Genomic DNA, 20,861 nt, shown 5'->3' with positions numbered 1-20,861 from the left:
GGAATTACGGTTTTTTTACTAGTATTTTCTCCAATAATAAGTGGGAAGTTTACGGGCCAACAAACAGCTGAGCTCATCGCCGGCCCTCTACGTGTTTTCCATCTTTTTCTTTCCTTTCGCGCATATTTTGTTTTAAACTGCAGCCATTTGAGCATCTCGATCTGGTTACTGACTCTCTGATTTCAGATATATACTACGTTGATATTCTAGAATGCTAGTCTCTCGTTTGTACCTCAGGTTGTCAAATACAGAATAAAAACANCATTCATTACAATAAATTAACACAAACACAACAGTCGATATAGACATAGAGGTCTGGTCACTTTCACTCCCCCAGAGTACTCGATATTCCTCGGGGCGGGGTTAAATCACCCCTTCCTTTCATGCTAATAAATTACATTCATTCCAATAAATTAACATAAAGTCAAACACAAACACATAAAACTATATACATTTAAAAATCCCTATAGCCCTGAGGTACCGGAACAGCGATCTGTGCCCGCTGCCGTGCCCCAAGACTACACACAGTCCGATGATATGCCAAAATATTGTCTATATACATCAAGCCTTCTGCACTTGAAGAGGTGCTCGACCGTTATTCTATCCTTACATAACGGGCACCTACGCGGTCGCTTTCCGGCCAGAAGGTGCCCGTGCGTTATTCTCGTATGACCTATGCGTAGTCTTGTCAGTATGGTCTTTTCCCTTTTCGAACCGTTCTCCGTGGACCAGGGACCGACTTATTTCTTTACCTGCCACAGTTTGGCAGGGTTAATTCTATTTCTTCGAGCCCAACGGGTTTCCCATTCTTTTTTTATTGAGTTTGAAATTAGTAGTTTTAGGTCCGCTGGGCGTATAGGTTGGGAATCGTCGTGGGGCATTCCAGCGGCTCCTTTGGCCGCCCTGTCTGCTTCTTCGTTCCCGGCTATCCCTATGTGGCCGGGAACCCATGCCATTATATTTTCTCCAAAACGGTATTTTAAGCTGTACGCAATACGTCGATATTTTAAAGTGATATTTTTAATACTTCTGGACCGATTTAATCGATTTTATCATGTTTGTCAATAAGAAACGTAAATAAGTGGTCGAAATGAACGTGAAGGAGGCGATGGACTTTGGAACTCGTAAGAGACAAGAGTGCAGAAAGGCTGAAAGGTGGAGGACAGGATTCTTTTCTATTGGGAGACTGCGAACGAACCACCTCGAACTTGGCTGCTTCAACTTTGCTTGTGAAGAATCATCTCATCAGAAAACAACAGAAAAACAGCATTCATCGTGTGAGTTTTTTCCCGATCCATATTTCCTTAATTTTATTCCTTGGGGATTGCGCATACATAAATTTCAATTCATTTATTTTTTAACAATAGTTTAAATACTTGTTTATTGCATTTTAAGTTTTTTTTATATTGTATCAAGAAGAGTAGATTTTATTTTTTTTTTAATTTAAGTTCGAAGATTACAATTTAAAAGAAAGAAGGGTGTAAATATAATTTTAAAAAGAAATAATTGGATCAAATAAATTCTGTATCCCTTATAGTGCCTTTTATTTATAATTTTCCTTTTATTACAATAATAATAATAATAGTAATAAAAAATTATAATTATGATTGTTATTATTAAAATTGTATTTTATTTTTTCATAAAAAATACCCTAATCGTTTAACAAAGCATACAATGGTGGAAAAAAGTCGATAAATCTGGATTTGCATTTCTTCGTAGCAGGGTAGTGTTGTACTTTTAAGTTGCCAAAGTTGATTAGATATACTTTTTACATTAATGATTATACTAAATGATCATAATAACTAAATACATTTGACTATCATATAGGATATTAGCGGTTTTGATGTAAAACAGTCTGAAAACATTGAGGTAGATTAAGGCGAGATCCTAGCATTAATAATCTTAATTAGAAAATATATCTTAGAATTTATTCTCGACTTTCATATTAATTCAGCGTGTGCTCAGGAGTATTAATTTGGCCGGGGACATTAGTTTGAAACACTGGACCCATAAATAAGAGGAAAATCCGAATAATAAAGAGGATGAATTTTCCGCCTGATATTTCTTAGATGGTACAGAATAAAAAAGGATGTTTTATTTTAGGAATAAAAAAACGTCGGAAACCACAATTACTCTTTTCCTCTCTTACTTTGTCGCCTTCTCTCTCACACCACAGAAAACAATCTCTCACATACTATCCTCCTCTCTCTCTCTTTCTCTCACCTTCTCTTTTTCTCTCTTTCTCGCTTGGCCGCGATGTTTTTGACTCATAATATTTAGAACACACATTTTTTTTTTCAAATAAAATTAATTAACCAGTATTCATTTTATAGGATTTCACCAATGGTAAATCATACTAGTTAATGATAGTTACAATTTACTAAAATTAAATAGAGTTGAGGAAAAATCTTGATAAGAATTTTGCCCTTACTAATTAAATGTATGGGTGACAAGTATTTATTGGTTTTAGAACAATCTATAATTGCAATCTATTAATGAAATAGGTAAAAACTAAATTTGTAAACAATGTAAAGTGAACCACTACAATTTACAAATAACAGGTGTTCGATTTTAAAATATAATTAACAGCTCAATTCACTAGTTTTCGTGGTCCGCTTGACCAATTAATATCTTTCAATTAATTAAGGTTTTTAGTTGAGATAAAAAATGTCGTGTAATTGAAAAATGGCAGAAAGGAAAGAAAATTCAAAAGGTGGGGAAGTTAGTGTTCGGATGGATCGAAGCCACGATAGCTCAGGTGGTAGAGTAGCGACGTATCTAGCCGAAAGTCGTGGGTTCGAATCTCGCTCGTGACAATGACTTTTTTATCTTAACTAAAAACCTTAATTAATTGAAAGATATTAATTGGTCAAGTGGACCACGAAAACTAGTGAATTAAATAAGTATGAAATGAAGTATATCTTCACTAAAGCTCTCCGTGGCCATTTCAGTTGTCGCCGAGAATCAAATAGATTGCACTTCATTTGAAAAATGGCAAAAAGGAGGGAAAATTCAAAAGGTGCGGTTGAGATGGGAAGTTGCGTCCGAATGGATCGAAGTCACAATAACTCAAGAGGTAGAGTAGCAGCGTAACTAGCCGAAGGCCGTGGGTTCGAATCCCGCTCGTGACACTGACTTTTTTATTGAAAGATAATTAATGGCGTAATCTTGTTATAAAATAATGTTTTCCTTCTTCACATATGAGGAAAATTACTAGATTTTACAGAAGCGATTCTATACAGGTGTGAAAACAAATTATCAATTTGATTATAATTAATGATGTATACCGAAAGAAATCTACATGCAAGCCTACTCTTCTATGAGAAAATCTACAAATCCTGTCTTGCAAAATCAACTACCGTTTGGATATAAAATATATGATGATATAAAACACTGCTGCAATTGGAGAGGGCAAAACTCAGAGGAGTGGTGGGACTANACACGAAGCTAAAAGTATACTGGAGGACATCGCCAACAATGAGAAGAAACTCGCATCGGCTATCAATCAGAGAACTTTTTTGCTGAAATGCAGACAACACAAGACTCTGAAGATGATCTCAATAAAGATCGAAACGTTGGCGCGATAAAGAAAATGTTTTTCTGAAACCTACATCACACCAGACCGCATCTCACGATTTCTAAATAAATATTATCAACGTATGATAATATAGTTTTTATATAATACAATGTTCTTGATGAGATCAAATGGTTATGAGCATTTATAAAATACCATAAACTTAAAAAATACCTTATTCTGTTTTAAACTTGGTATAATTTGTCATTACAACAAAAATTAATAATAATTTTGATAGCATATAGCTTTACTACTTATAGCAAACAATTACTCAGTTGTGAAAACCGGTGGTAATCAGCCGTTATTGTAATAAATATTTAAAATTGATTGAATTGAAAGCAAGAAGTTTCGACTTGATTAAGACCCCCCAAAATGTTTTTGTTTAAAAATCAAAATACTCCAAAATCAGTTTATTTCAGTTGCCATGCTTGTGTGCCGGTGTCTAAAAAGACCAAGATTACAAAAGGTTTTTATTATTGTATTTGTAGAAAGAAGAAATGCTCAGGAGGCGAACAATCATTACTTCAGAAAACTAAGGGTGAAACTTAGACAATGGTTAAAGCTTCTTTGGAACTTCCTCTTTTGTCGGAGCGGCGAAAAGAAACCGTATTCCGACGGGAGGAACACAGAAATTACAGATATGCAGTAACAAAAAACAATTGAATTTAGTCAAAAACGGTAATTCGGAATCTGGTCAAAATTTTAGGCTATTTTGACAACGATAAACATAGACTGACAGTCTGATAAATTCGATTTATGATGAACATAAAGCCAGAATTAAATGATCTTTTTAATTAATTTAAACAATTTAATTGAAACAATTGGCATAATTTGAGGGATCGGTCTTAATTTTAAAACAGTTTGGGAACCACACAAAAATCTGACTGACGAGAAATATTTGGACAATACTGAGGATGTAAGTTTAATCTTCTATACAATTTTCGTTATCTGAATATATAACTTGTTCATTAAACATTAAACATTTATACCAAATAGCGTTTTATTGAAGATTATTATTAAACTCGTTTAGATATAACATTTACATTTCATTTACCAATGAAAAATCATGTTTTTGACAAATTATTATTGAACCTTAATGGTTAAAATGGTTGTTTTCTATTGGCTTTCAACAAAAGCATTGCGAACTTCTCATGAATGCAAGAATTGCGGAAGTAATTCAATAACTTAAAAATTATCGACAAATTTTAAAAATACTTACTGTCAATCAATAATAGTTAACTACAGTTATGTGATTAAACCACAATTTATCTTGATTGCCTTTCATCACCACAAGCGGACTTAAATCAAAATATAATAAGTTCATTTCTGCAAGTAGCCATCTACAATATTTTTAATACTTAAAATTCGTCTCTGCGCAAAAGTCCAAATGTGACTTCTGATAGCGTTTCTTTATAAATCTAAGGTTCCCAAAGAAAACCTAATTAACTAAATTTAACATTTTTTACCGAAAGAGTTTATTATTTATTTCTGTAAATCGGAATTTTAAACAATTCAACCCTCCCACGAATGAATTTGAACCGAATGAAATTCTAAATTATAAAATAATATCTTATTGCAATTAGGTTATTGGTATGTACATAATGATGGGTCAATTTGTCAATTTTTGATGTCATTCTATGGTAAACATTTAACAGAATAATGTTTTTGTTTATTTTCTTAATCATACATCATAACATTTTTAATAATTGATTACTAATTTTTATTGCAAAAATAATTAAATATCGGTCAAATATCTTATTGGAATTTTTCAAATGTAATATATATCTAACTACTTAATTCGTATGTGATTTTTTTCATGTTTTTTCTGTAAATCGTAAGAATTATTTCAGACTAGAATTTCTTTTATTTTAAACTTGTTTGCTAGCTCTATAAATTAAGATTCTGGCATTAGTCGGACAAAGGCCTGCCACCAATGCTTTATGTTTTACACGCCAGTTGACGATTTATTTGTTTCATCTTGCTAGATTTTTTTGTTTTCGGATTAACAACATCGCTTATTTTTGATCTTATATCCCCGTCACGACATAAATCGCGCTTTGTTATGATGATCAATTTTTTTTACACCTTGTTTTTCACTTTCTGTCTTCATATGATTCACGATTGTAAAGTATTGACAGAATGCGTACATAAAAACATAGATTTATAACATTTCGAGGACGGGGTAACGAGCGAGCGATGAACCCGACACCCGAGGGAATAGGCTCGACGTTTGTTGATTTACAGAAATCACACTGAACTCTGTGATACATGTATACGTTTACTTTTTGCCAAATGGAATATTTGTTGTATTTTTTGTTCTTACCTTCTGGCGTTTTGTATGGAAATTTAAAAAAATGCAACGTTCTTTGTTAATTATGTTGTTTTTAGTGTTTAATACCTGTTTAAATCCTCTGTACATGACCCTGATTTCTTGACGGGTGAACTTAGTCTGCCTGCAGAGGTCTTCGAGGGCGACTGGCATGGGCTTCGGCACCCTGGAAGTCTCGATTTCGTAGACGACATCCTCGACGGGGCTGTCTGGAGGTGTGGCCATCCTGTCGTTCTGGCTTCTTATCCCTCTGGGTCGCCGGCTTCACTCACCTCCCTTCCATACCGGTTCAACGGAAAACCAGGTCCACCTCCACCGGATGCCCGGGATACACTGCCCTGGTGGCTGGTGGGGCTAGGGATCCAACGCCCCCGATGGGAAGACCCACCCGAAATCGTGCCATCTACCGCCTCCGCCTCGTACTCGGGTTGTGGACAAGCACCAAGCACGGAACGTAGCGAAAAAACGGGCATCCCTTATGCTCGCTCTTACATCATAACTATAAATGCAAGCTTACTATTCCAACAGCAGAAAAGGTGGTTTGTATTTTAATCCTTCAACCTAGACAAATATAAATTCACATAAGTGCTCATGATCATAGTACAGAATTGTAAAATGTATGGTAATTTTGACTTTACTCTATATAAGGTATTCTACGCTCTACCATTTCCATAAATTACAATATTTCACGATGCAAATGAATTGCAATATATATGATTAAAAGTCATTTACCTTTAATCTTATATACCCCAACATTTAGAATTTAAATTTATGATTCAACGATAGCTTACTTAGTTTAAGATGTACTTCACCCACATCGAGAGTTATTGTACACTTTGAGCAGTTTATTTTTTATTCTTAACAACTCTTAAATTTCTTTCACTTCAAATTTGGCAGCATTATTCAGAAATCGTGAGATGCGGTCTGGTGTGATGTAGGTTTCAGAAAAACATTTTCTTTATCTTGCCAACGTTTCGATCTTTATTGAGATCATCTTCAGGACCTGGGATTGAAAAACATTGTTTAAATTTAACAAAAACATGTTTTGAATATTCAATCAAAGTATTTCTACTCCCTCAAAGTGTTTGTTTTCTGCGTACGCGTAAAAATATTCTTTTTTGCATTGTATAAATTCACTTTATCCCACATCCTACCTGTTTTTGTTAATTTTAAACAATGCTTGTAAATCCCAGGCCCTGAAGATGATCTCAATAAAGGTCGAAACGTTGGCACGATAAAGAAAATGTTTTTCTGAAACCAACATCACATCAGACCGCACCTCACGATTTCTGAATAAAAATGAATTTATACAATGCGAGAACATTTTAGATTTAAAAAATCTATATAATACTAGAAAATTTTAGATAAAAAAAATGAATTTATACAATGCTAGACAATTTTAGATGAAAAAAATGAAATTATACAATGCTACTACCATGTCACACCAGACCGCATCTCACGATCTCCGAATAATCATTGACTAACGATCACCAAACACCACACATTTCTACACGAGAACAACGAAGAACATGGGATTCTATGAACAAATTTCAACTACGTATGGACACCAAACAAAGAGTATTCTGAAGGACATAGCCAACAATGAGAAGAAACTTAGCATTGTATAAATTCATTTTTTTTAATCTAAAATGTTCTAGCATTGTATAAATTCATTTTATTTATTTATTTATTTATTAATCTAAAATTTCTAACATTGTATAAATTCATTTTTTCACATCCTACATGTATTTGCAAAATTTAAATAATGTTTATAAATTCCAGGCCCTGAAGATGATCTCAATAAAGATCGAAACGTTGGCACGATAAAGAAAATGTTTTTCTGAAACCTACATCACACCAGACCGCATCTCATGATTTCTGAATAATCATCGACTAACGGTCACTAATCACCACACATTTTGGCAGCATTCTTGGATTTTCTGCGATAGCGAGCGAATTTTTTACTGATCTATCTTTCAGGTCCTTTGATAGTGTGTATTCCTATTTGCTTCAGATAAAAAGAGAAAAGCTTTAATTCTTTCAAAAAACTGAGTTTTGTTAAAGAGATTTTTCAACAAAATCGAACGACATTATTCGATCATCACTGGCTTTTTGCAGACTTCAGCCCAATATTTCGATTCTGTTAGCACACGTAATAATACAAAAGCGTAAACAATTTTGTTATCGTAACAATTCATTAAATGAGAAATCAAATAATACAATCCTAAAAGACAAACGGTCCGACCTTCTTATTAAGAGTAAAGATAAAAAATAGTTCACGACTCATCGAACTGCAAGTCGATCAGCTCTTACGCCCTGAAACTGACATCAAGAAGACAGAGAAACTACAAATATTTGGATGTGTCAGATTTGAAAACACTAAATCCGAAGTTAGTGGGAGGGATCGTTTCCTAATAGTTTTATACGAGTTGCGAGAACTTTATTGTTTTTGCAACATGTTCTTATAAATTCCATATTAAATGATCACGAAATGTGTGATGAAGAAAAGAATTTTGCACAGCGGCTGTGCCGATTTGTCAAGTTTAAATAAGGGAACTTTTATCCGTAAAATATGAAATAGTGCAAAAAGCTGGCGACGATCATCACAAACCATACCCCTTTAGACTTTAGTGACTGGGAGTTTTGTAGTTTTCTGGCCCTGACAAGGGCCGGTGTTGTGTAGAGATGACGTGACGAAGGTATGAGCCCAAGACCGTGTGAGTGGTGCTGTTGGTAGTGTCGTGTGACTGAGTAAACCGTTGGCTGAGGTCCAGGGGCCGTGAGTCGGCTGACTTCACAGAGGCCGAAGAAACTGGAGTGCAGCAATTAGCTGAGGGCAGCATTTGGCGTCTAAAGCCAAGTCGGCTGTTTAGAAGGCGAGATCAGGCTAATGCTGCGAGTACCCTTGTGGTAGTGGACAGCCTCATATGCGAACTAAATGAAAGTGGAATTTACACCCAAGGCTATGCAGATAACATTGTCATACTAGTCAGGGGAAAATTCGACTCAACATTAAAAGAGCTCACCCAAAGAGCACTAAACCTGGTGGAACAATGGTGCTTAAAACGGGGACTTAAAGTAAACCCCTCAAAAACCACCTTAAATGCTTTCACCAAGAAAAGAAATATAGAAGCAAAAGGATTACGCTTCTATAGCGAAATGCTGCTTTTAAAAAATGAGGTCAAATCTAGGAATAATCTTTGACAAGAAACTAACCTGGAATCCTCACCTGCAACATACAGTAGCAAAAAGTAAAATATCGCTAATGACCACAAGAAGGACCTTAGGCAAATCCTGGAGACTAAAACCGAAAATGGCCTATTGGCTATATACGGCAGTAATAAGACCCAGAATAACCCACGGATCACTAATCTAGTGAAACAAAGCTCAACAAAAAGTAGCTACCCAAACATTAGGCAGCTTACAATAATTAGCAAACATATATATCACAGGGGCGATGAGAAGAACCCCTACAAACGCATTAGAAACCTTGGTAAACCTACCTCCACTAGAAATATTCATACAAGGAGAGGCTAGGAAAAGCTCATTTAGGCTCCAAAAACAATTAAATTGGAAAGGAACCAAACAATTCGGTCATACAACCATAATCAATAAAATCAGACACCCATTATTAGAAATGGGGACTGACTACATGATCCCGGAAACAATCTTCACAACTTCCTATAAAGTCTCAACAGACTATAAAGGAGAGGAAGAATACAGGAGAGTATCAGATACAATGATATGGTATACGTATATCCAAAACAAACGAAGGAACCGGATCAGGCGTTTTCTGTACAAGCCCAAAACATGAGCAATCAAACTCATTAGGGAAGTATACTTCGGTCTTTCAAGCAGAAATGCATGCCATCAACGCTTGTGTCCTGGAAAATCTTAAAAGAGTTTACACTGACAAAAAAATCCTCATAAGATCAGACAGCCAAGCAGCTATTAAAGCGTTGGCATGTAAAAGAATTACATCAAAACTAGTTAGTGGATGTATCCAAAATCTCCAAAACCTGGGAAAACACAACAACCTGATGATATCTTGGGTGCCAGGGCACAGGGGAATTCTGGGTAACGAAGAAGCAGACAAACTGGCCAGAGGTGAATCTGCAAGACCATACATAGGCCCCGAACCTATCCTTGGGATAACAAAAACAAACATAGAATCCTCCATCGCAGAAAGGATCCAAACAAAACAAAGAGAGAAGTGAATAAATTCTAGCGGTGCTAGACATAGTAAACTTATGCTGAAAAAACCCTCACCAAAATTGGCAAAAACACTGCTGCAATTGGAGAGGGCAAAACTCAGAGGAGTGGTGGGACTACTAACCGGTCACTAGTATTTGAGAAAACATCTACACAACATGGGTATATACAATGATGACCCCATTTGCAGATTATGTAATGAGGAGGAGGAAACAGCCACTCATATCATCTTCGAATGCGAAGCAACAGCTCAATGGAGATTTAACCTAACGTATCAAGTTGGAGCAGCGACAGTCGTTGACCTGATAGTTCTAAGGAGAAGGATTGAGTCTATTGACTGAACTAAGGAACTAGGAAGGTACAATAAGCCAGAAGGCTAAAGTGCCTGGGGAATAGAAACCCTAGTACCCTTTCCACCATACCAAACCTATTGGATTTTACAGATAATAAGGCTCTCTTCCTGCCCCAAAATACATTCAAAATTAACAGAAATCAAATTATAAATCAATTTAATCATGCATTATGCACCCGAAGTAAATGTTGAAACAGAAATCTTCTTTCCAAACAAAATATTATATTAATTTAATAGTATCTTGTAATATAACAATATAAAGACTGACAGAGAGAGTGAGGGAGCGACGGAGAAAGAGAGAATGAGGGGGAGGGATAAAATGAAAGAGAGAGAGTGACTGAGCAGAAGTATTAATTTAATGGAAAATAAACCTATTTAATCTACTCAAGTGAAAGTGTAGACGTTGTATCACAGTTTAGCAAAGTTTCCCATTTACAGAAACTTGGACATGTCAGCTGTCTCGATACCCGCTCGGGTGGCACACTTGTTAAACGGTTGTTTGCTCCGAGTTGGTGTTATTGCTGCAGCAACAATCTAGCAACTATTCCGATCCGTTGATCGATGATGAAGAACAGTGTTATGTTATTAATTTATGTAAAATGGTCATTTAAATCATACGGTTTAATTTTTTAATTTAATTTAAGTTAATTTTTTTAATGTTTTACTTTAGCAGTATACTTGATTTTCAGATGGTTTTAAAAAATTTAGTTATTTCTCAACTGCCATCACAAAACTTGTCAGTATATCCTACTTTTTATTGAGCATTAAATCACATTTTATTGCCGTTTTTACGTCTCATGGAAAACATAGTATAAATAAGTCAAAAAATATAACTGTCACGTTGAATTGTGTAATAGTCGAAATTGCTATTACCCGGTGGTTTTATTAATGAAACCTCCGGCTCTTGTGTACGTTTTACTGCCCCACTTTACGACGAAGAACCAGGCAGTAAATTCCTGGGGATGTGCAAAAATCAATTCTTTAACTTGGGGGGGGGGGGGATACAACATCTTGTTATATACGTTTGCTACTCATAAAAACAATAGTTTTAAAATGTTCTATTTTTAGCATTGGATTTATTATCATCGAATATAAATTGACTACTATCATTAATTATAATGTAAATAATGTAATAATAAAGTTCAGCTTTTCAGAATTAAACAAACTATAAAAACTCTAAATTTCATGTGTTTTTTTTCCTTACCCAAAAAAGTACAATTACATGATACTATATTTAATTAGTTTTAATCAAATTGTGTAAAGAAGTTAATTTTTGGCCGTATATAGACCAACAATAACTGACTCATTGAAAAAGTCTTTCTTTTTTTTTCCCAACAATCAATTTTAGCAATAATAAACAAACACGTATCATTCTGACAGTAAAACATATTTTGGTCGAATGTCGCACTTTGCAACCCTTTAGGCAAAGGCTCAACCTTTCGAGTGATTTACAGGAGTTACTGGGTCCCCAGTGTTTCTTTCGAAGAGCACTTTTCAGCTTTCTCAAATTTATTCGAATTTATAATGAGATTTAGGCCTTTTCCCAAATTGTTACCATTGAATGTTTGCCTGCTAATGTTTGAATGAGAGTTGTGCGTGCAAGATTTCTTTCTTGTTTCAAAACTTCTTGAGGCTGCCGGAGCGGAAAAATGAAATGAAAGAAAATACAAATTGCGGGGTAATAAACTGCAATGCCCAAAAATCGCAATGTAAATAAGAAAGTTAGCTCCAAAAAAAAAAAGTGTTATTGTGTTTTTATTTCTTATTATTGTTATGCAGCATTAGTTTATCTATCATATTTGAATGGAAGAATAAAAGGATAAGGATGAGCCTATACTCATGCTGAGACTGTTGCTAGTCGGACTCCATTATTATTATTATTATTAGCTATTCAAGCCTATGGGAAATGTTTAAATTATGGAACAAAAATTCAAAATGCTAATCAAAAAACAGGAATAAATTTTATATGTAATTTAAAATGGGATTTTTGCAAACATTTGGCGTTCCAAATTAAGAATTTTAAAAGAATAAATTAAAGCTTTGTATGGCAATAGGATAAATTATTTTATGAATGAATGTTTGGAGTCAGAGCTTTATAGCACTCAGAAGGGATGTAGCTAACTAAGATAGAAGGTTTGGATGTTAGGGCGTGAAATGACCTTAGCCGTAAAAACGCCCTTAAAAATTAATAATAATAATGTGTGGTGATTAGTGACCGTTAATCGATATTTATTTAGAAATCTTTTTTTGCTGAAATGCAGACAACACAAGGCCCTGAAGATGATCTCAATAAAGATCGAAACGTTGGCACGATAAAGAAAATGTTTTTCTGAAACCAACATCACACCAGACCGCATCTCACGATTTCTNTGGTGGAACAAAGCTCAACAAAAAGTAGCTACCCAAACATTAGGCAGCTTACAATAATTAGCAAACATATATATCACAGGGGCGATGAGAAGAACCCCTACAAACGCATTAGAAACCTTGGTAAACCTACCTCCACTAGAAATATTCATACAAGGAGAGGCTAGGAAAAGCTCATTTAGGCTCCAAAAACAATTAAATTGGAAAGGAACCAAACAATTCGGTCATACAACCATAATCAATAAAATCAGACACCCATTATTAGAAATGGGGACTGACTACATGATCCCGGAAACAATCTTCACAACTTCCTATAAAGTCTCAACAGACTATAAAGGAGAGGAAGAATACAGGAGAGTATCAGATACAATGATATGGTATACGTATATCCAAAACAAACGAAGGAACCGGATCAGGCGTTTTCTGTACAAGCCCAAAACATGAGCAATCAAACTCATTAGGGAAGTATACTTCGGTCTTTCAAGCAGAAATGCATGCCATCAACGCTTGTGTCCTGGAAAATCTTAAAAGAGTTTACACTGACAAAAAAATCCTCATAAGATCAGACAGCCAAGCAGCTATTAAAGCGTTGGCATGTAAAAGAATTACATCAAAACTAGTTAGTGGATGTATCCAAAATCTCCAAAACCTGGGAAAACACAACAACCTGATGATATCTTGGGTGCCAGGGCACAGGGGAATTCTGGGTAACGAAGAAGCAGACAAACTGGCCAGAGGTGAATCTGCAAGACCATACATAGGCCCCGAACCTATCCTTGGGATAACAAAAACAAACATAGAATCCTCCATCGCAGAAAGGATCCAAACAAAACAAAGAGAGAAGTGAATAAATTCTAGCGGTGCTAGACATAGTAAACTTATGCTGAAAAAACCCTCACCAAAATTGGCAAAAACACTGCTGCAATTGGAGAGGGCAAAACTCAGAGGAGTGGTGGGACTACTAACCGGTCACTAGTATTTGAGAAAACATCTACACAACATGGGTATATACAATGATGACCCCATTTGCAGATTATGTAATGAGGAGGAGGAAACAGCCACTCATATCATCTTCGAATGCGAAGCAACAGCTCAATGGAGGATTAACCTAGCGTACGAAAAAGACACAGGGAACCAAATTGCAGCAATAACAGTCAATGACTTGATGCTTCTGAGAAGAAGGATTGAGTCTATTGACTAAACTAGGGAACTGGGAAGGTACAATAAGCCAGAAGGCTGCAGTGCCCGGGGCGCTTCCTAGTATCCTTTTCTACCATACCATACCATACCCTTGCTGTCGTACACGGTGTTCCATGTGTGATTGTAAGACCTCGTCGACTGACGAGTCTGGTGTCGTTGATTATTAGTGATGTTTGAGACCTCGTCGACTGACGAGTCTGATGTTGATTATTAGTGATGTTTGAGACCTCGTCGGGCTGACGAGTCTGATGTCGTTGATTATTAGTGATTGGTGAGAACCCATCACTAATCGTGAGGAAAAGAGTTGTACAGGCTTCTCATTCTCTTGACACGGAAGCCATAGCGCTGCGTGCGATGAATCGTTGAGGCGATCGGGGGCGTTTATATTTCAACAGGGTGGACATTTCGAAGTTGAAAAGTTTGAAGTTTGAGTTTTAAGAAATTGAAATTTGAGTTTTTAGTAAATTTTTTACCCAGATAAAACTTGTCCCAGCAAGAGTCTTGAAACGAAAAATAAACATCGTTAGTTCCTACATTCCTTTGATTTGCTATTTAACCTTTTTATTCCCGGATAGCAAACGAGTCTTGGGTAAGATCAGGTATTTGTAGGGGATTAAAAACGATACAAAATACTAAATTTATGGGATTTGGCAGGGAATTTAGTAAGCATTCAGACTTTTCTCTCTACTTTGGCTGATTTTACACTCCTCTTCAAAATATTTGCAGTAGAAGGCAAAATAAAGTTGTTTCGACCTAACGCACTAGAACAGCATTCTGGCTATTTTCAAAAAATCATATCTCCGGTTCTATTGGACCGAACTCAGTGCTCGTTTTCCAACCAAAAAATCTAGTTTCAAAGAAAAATGAGGGTTCTCATTCAAAATTAAGAATTTTAATTCGACTTATGTCGAATCGAGGTCGAAAAGAAACGCACACTGCGTTCAAGTCAAGACAGCGTCCCGACGTCCTAGTACACCGAATTGCCCATGTTCTATTATCTCACCCCGATTTTCTGTACACGTTTAGTTTGTCATCAAGCACAAGGAAAAAATAGATAAGTTTAAAAAAAATAATAAATAAAAAAGTTAGTCCTACATTAAATAAATACAGAGAACAAAAGTAAATTTTAAAAATAAATAAATGAAATTAAAAAGATGAAAATTTTAAAGCATGGGGTACCACGGCTCTTCTTGGTCCTATCTTTTCCTCAGGCATGTAAATTGTTTGGTTTACTCTAAACTGATGTTATTCCAATTTGCACAAGCTTCACCATGCAAAAGAAAAACACCTTAACTACATTCTCTCACAAGGGTTTGAGGAACACCATGGAACGGTTTAGAAGGAATTCTACGCAGGGTTGTTCTATTGTACATGAGTTTTGTGTCCTTAGCGTGTGTTGAGAACGAATGTATTTATCAGTGTGAATATGAAGGGTAAGAGTATAAGGATGCTAAGTATATGGACCCCCTGTACCCATTTTTCAAGGAAATGAGGTTGTTACATAATAAAAAAATAAATTATACATAATAATAGATAAATACATATTCTGAAAGTTTTGTGTCCCTAGTGTGTTGAAAGTGAATGTATTTATTAGCATGAATTAGTAATGTAAGAAGGCTGGTGATGTAATCACCTCATCCACCCTCAATTGGGTTGGTTATATAATAGAGGAAAATGAATTTAGCACATTATCAAACAATGTTCCTTTTCAACAAATTTTCCCGCAGCTCAGATAAATTGTAAAATATTTGGCAGAGTAATTATTTTTATACAGTGCAGCATGGTCAAATAAGTATCGTCTTAATCATGTTACAAATCTATGGAAATAGGTAGTTGTATTGTAAGTTCCCAATCTTCCTAAGTTAACTGTAAGTCTTCTTTTCAAAGGAAGATTTTTTCAGGAGATTCTTCTTCTTTTAGGAATTCTTTCTATGTTCATTTTTTCTAATTATACAGGTTGAAAAGTTGCCTTGATGATCAACATTACTTGCTATAAAAGCATCATAAAATGTCACAACGTTTCTGTTTATTATGTTTGTTATTAATTAAAATTACGTCATATAGAGACATGGGCTAAACGGAATCATAAACAACAAAAAAATATCTTATTTAAATATTTATAACCTGTATCTTACTTTTATGAGGGCATATTGAAATAAGAAAAATGCACATCAAATGTTTATTTTTTTCTATTACAAACTTTACAAAATAAATAAATATCTTAAACATTTGAAATTTCCAAATTTTGGAAAAGGGACAAATCCAGAAATAAAGAATGCATGTTAGTTATGACAGAGTAAAACTAGAGTTTACATAAAAATCTTTGGGTATAAAATGGTATTTAAATTATAACTATACATTTATCACAATAATTGTAATTAGTGTAATCAGGGTTTTATTATTCAAGGCACAATTCTCACCTTGTTGGAAACACACTTTAATAGAAAAGCAAACACACAATCAATGCCAGGCATTGAATACAATTATTGAAAATTGGCATTCTTAAGTTAATTTAAATTCACTTCTCACAACTAGACACATTCAATATTGCAGCTAAAATTTCCAACAATGTGATCAACAAACAGCCTTTAATACCTTGTTATAAAAAAAAAGGTTTTCAAAAGCCATATATTTCATTAATAATGTTATTTGAGATGATTTTACAGTCTTACATGTTTTATGAATCTGTTTTCTTATTTACCTCCAAACGTCCTTTATAAGCTTCGACTCTTTCTCAAGACTGCTGACAATTTGTGTGGCTTCTTCTAATGAAATATCTAGGGGGGAAAAAAGATATGTCATTTTTTTAATATGCAAATCTTATGATTATTACATACTTTTAACATCACTAATCGATTTGATGACCATTTCTTGTACATTCTTAGCCATGTTTAATGCATCGCCACATATGAACATACATGTTTTGTCTCGAAGGAGCAAATCCACAAACTCTTCTTTGTCATTATATATTACATCCTACAGAAAAAATAAATTGTTCCATACATTAAAGAACATATTTAATTTTAATTTGCACTATTATTATTAGTCTGTCAAATTTATGATGACACCTGAAACTATAAATCTCAAAAAGAGCATAAACTAAACTTTATCAAAGTATTGAGTAATAAAAATCTGAAGGTCAGGATTAAAATGACACCAAAAGGCATTATGACTCAGACAGTGCTAAACAAAAAATAATGACAATGGACAGAAAATTAAAATTATGAAGAAATAATTTAAAGTAATCTTCAATCTAATCAATTATAAATAATATAAACCTGTTATTATTACCTGGACATATCGTGGGGAACCGTCCTCATGGCTTTCCCTTGAAAAACATGCCGTGAACTTATTAAGTGTACCATTGTGTACGAAATGTTGAAGATTTCTTCTGGAAAGAGAAATTTCAATTTTAATTATTATTGATCATTCACCTTGTTACATTGGGGCTTGATCATTTCAGCAACAATCATTAGCATGACTGATTCTTTAATAAATATAGTTACTAGAAAAATGATAATGATCAAATAGCAAGAATGTTGAATTATAAAAGACATAAAAGAATAATAAATAACAATAAATCATAAAAAATAAAAATTTTGCAATTTTTATTTCTAAATGCAATACGAAATTTTATTTTCAAATAGTTACTCTCAACTGGTAATTATTTTATTTTATTTTCATTACCTGTAAATGTGGTCTTTGGTTTTGTATCGGCAGCCAAAATAAAGAGAAGTGATGCCTTCTGGCCGTGGTGAGATCTTTTTTTGCCTCTGTCTATGTTCAAGAAAGCCTAGAATTTAAATTTTATTAGCATGTATCAAAGCAGATGACAAAATTGTAAATATTTGACTTGCCGACAAAAGGTGCCAAACCAGTTCCTGGGCCTATCATGATAAGTGATGTGCTTGGATCCTCAGGTATTCTAAAACTGGAACTTTTCCTCAGATAAATTGGTACCTACAGACATTTGCAAAAAGAATTTTATTTTTTTCCCCCCTACAAATAATCTACTTGCAATTTTTACTCACTACAATGTGTTTAGAATGTTCAAATAGGCTAAGATCTTCCAACTGGCCTGTAATATCCAAAAAAGGATGACTTATTTTTTGTAACCAGCTCGAGCATATGCCTTTCCTTCCTCTTAAATCATTCACAACATTGAACACAATACGAATTCTGTTTTTATGCTCCAGTGGTGAAGACGCTATAGAGTATACTCTAGGCTTTAAATACAATATTATCAATTTATTGTCAATTCAAGATATGAAATAAACAAAAATATGTATACCATAAGTCTCGGTAAATGTTCTAAAATTAATGCTAATGGAGGTTTGCAGGAGGGAAACGACATAAGTAAATCAACTAAGCAGATAGAATTGTTTAAAATGTGATCGTTGTACTCCTTGGAGCCTTCTTTGCAGCAAAACTCTTCCAGTCTTCTCTTCTCTTCAGCTACATCCGTGTATTCTAACAAGGCCCTAATAAACAACTTCAAAATAGCAATTAAACACCATTTGTGAAAACATTCGCAATAAACATTTACTTTTTTTGGAATCGATCTCAAATCCAAGCAAGACTCGAACAGGTCGAACAGCGATAGTTCACGAGGTAGATGGGGAGGTAGCTTCTTACGGTTCTGCCCCTCAGCTATCGTAATCTCAACGATGGTCTCGGCCTGATCGGTTAATCCTAAGCAGTCAAGCACCTCAATGACTTCGCTCTTTGGGTTTTTGGGCATAACACCAATTGAGTCACCGGGCAGATATTGGAAATTACCACCCTAAATCAAAAAGGAAAATGCATAAATATAATTTCATTATAGACATAAATTATGTAATGATTATATAACAATTATAAAGTTTAGTTTATTAATTCATTTAATTATTAATTTATAATATATTTTAATATATATTTAATTTTAAATATATTTTATTAATATAAATTAATTGATAATTTACAGTAATTGTAAATTAATATTAATAATTTATTTGAATTAATATTAATGTATTAATTATAATAAATTTAATATTAATTTATTTACTTAATTTTTATTTAAACTTATATAATGTATAACTTATATATTGTTTTTATTTTCAATGTTTTTTTTTGTTTTCAGAAAACCACAAATTATAACAAATAAATATTAGAAAGACTATGTTTTTTTAAAAATCTATTTTATGTAATAAACATTATAAATACATAAATATAATTTTCTCATAATTTCTGATTTCATGAGCATATTTTCTGCTATAATTCTCAATTAAGTGCATGGCTTGCACCAAAGTTATTTCTTTTTGTAATCCACAGCCTAACCCAAACCCTTTTTTTAATTAATTTTCTTCCTTTTTTATAAAATGTATAGTAATTAACACAGCTTTGGTTTTCTGTCGTGATGCCATTCTGACTACTCTTGGTAGTAGACTGAATCGACAATGGACACAGTCTTGAGAATTATCGCGAGAAAATTTATGGAGAGTATCTCATGAGAAACTCTTGAGAGTAGAGGCAGCGAAATTTGACTCCCAAAGGGACATAAGTCTGAGAGTTGCTATCAAGAGTTCTCATGCAATTTACTCTTGGCACCTTTGGAAAATGCATTGTTTTACGCTTTTACAGCTACTAAAATAGAACCGTGTGATGTTATGCTTCGCTCAATTCAAAGTGCGATCTATGAAGTTAATTCATGAATCGATATATGTACTTAGTAGTCAATACGGACTGTATTAATTATTTAAATTAATTATACTCTTTATCATAAGGTCTTGGTTGAGTTGAAAAAGCTAATGTCACGAGTGGGATTCGAACCCACGACCACCAACCGAAGGTCTGTCAAATCTTGGGTATTTATTTCAGCTGGCAGATCGTTCAGACAAGATTACAAAAATGGGAACAGATAAACTAAGCTTGTATGAGGCCTTTTGAACATTGTAAGCAAAAGTAATGCACACTTTCTACCTTTATAACTGTTGGGGGTTGGGGACAAGGGGTCAAACCACTCACCATTAGTCGCCCGAAAAACCTGGCCAAGGCAGTGCCCTACTATACTTCAATGTATAATGTTCGGATTGGAAATTTTATTCGCTTTAAACGATAAGCTCATTTATCAGTTGTTGATAAATGTTTATCATTTGAAATCAAAAGATTTACCTTTATATTCAGAAAAAGCTCAATGGTAGTTTTGACATCAGCACCTTCTGCAAGGTACTTCGCAGAATCGATGGGTGCACCAAAAAGCTCTGATGAAGAGAATGGTAGCGGAATTTCCTTTAGAAAGTTGACTATCTGTAAAATAGATCAAATAAAGAAAAAAAATGTTAGATTGTTGTTGTTTTTCGATTGTGGCTGTATTGAAATACCTGTTGATTCTCCAACCCTTGGACCTCGGTTTTGAAACGGCACCTGATGAGTGTCTGTCCGAGGGGCGGGAGGCTGAGTTTATCCGTTGTCGCGAACTTGAGTCGCTTCAGGTCCATTTTCGGCCTCTGCGCCAGGCCGGGCCGGGGATCCGAAGCGTCAGGTTAGATGATGAGGTTACAGAATGGCGATGAGGGCCGAGGGAAGGTTGCGCGACTTACTTCCAGCTTCTACTACACTAAATTTTACATTGCAGCCTTGGATTTTTTGTGCTTGTTTTTTGTGTAAGTGTGCCATTTTTGCGTCACGCAAGAACACGACACGCAAGAATGGAACACTTAGGCAGAAACGAAAACTGAGTGAGTAGAAATACTTTGATTGAATATAAAAGACACATTTTTGCATTGTATAAATTCACTTTTTTTCCAAATCCTACATGTATTTGTTAAATTTAAACAATGTTTGTAAAT

The 20,861-nt window shown here is 34.5% G+C and overlaps 2 protein-coding genes across 2 annotated transcripts in view; both read right to left on the bottom strand.

Moving 5' to 3' along the window:
- LOC112127489 (Kv channel-interacting protein 1-like) overlaps window positions 1-6,260 on the bottom strand; it is a 152,108-nt gene extending 145,848 nt beyond the window's left edge. Inside the window, exon 1 of the mRNA XM_024228565.1 lies at window positions 5,973-6,260. Within this exon, the coding sequence (XP_024084333.1) occupies window positions 5,973-6,128 (156 nt within the window). The 5' untranslated portion in view covers window positions 6,129-6,260. The remainder of the gene's footprint in view (window positions 1-5,972) is intronic.
- A 10,009-nt stretch (window positions 6,261-16,269) lies between these two features.
- On the bottom strand, window positions 16,270-20,616 carry LOC106670593 (methionine synthase reductase-like). The gene is made up of 10 exons (XM_014401077.2): window positions 20,394-20,616; window positions 20,185-20,319; window positions 18,581-18,817; window positions 18,326-18,526; window positions 18,066-18,260; window positions 17,892-17,994; window positions 17,722-17,827; window positions 17,326-17,425; window positions 16,872-17,010; window positions 16,270-16,811 (listed from the first exon to the last, which is right to left on the bottom strand). Exons 1-10 carry the CDS (start codon window positions 20,508-20,510, stop codon window positions 16,732-16,734), a joined length of 1,413 nt encoding a protein of 470 aa, XP_014256563.1. The 5' UTR covers window positions 20,511-20,616; the 3' UTR covers window positions 16,270-16,731.
- Between the last annotated feature and the right edge of the window lie 245 nt (window positions 20,617-20,861).

This window comes from Cimex lectularius, unplaced genomic scaffold (genome assembly GCF_000648675.2).
Source record: "Cimex lectularius strain Harlan isolate CLEC.00 unplaced genomic scaffold, Clec_2.1 scaffold153, whole genome shotgun sequence".
Taxonomy (NCBI): Eukaryota; Metazoa; Arthropoda; class Insecta; order Hemiptera; family Cimicidae; genus Cimex; species Cimex lectularius.
The sequence above is the reverse complement of the archived record's forward strand: the minus strand, read 5'-3'. Positions and strand labels throughout refer to the sequence as shown.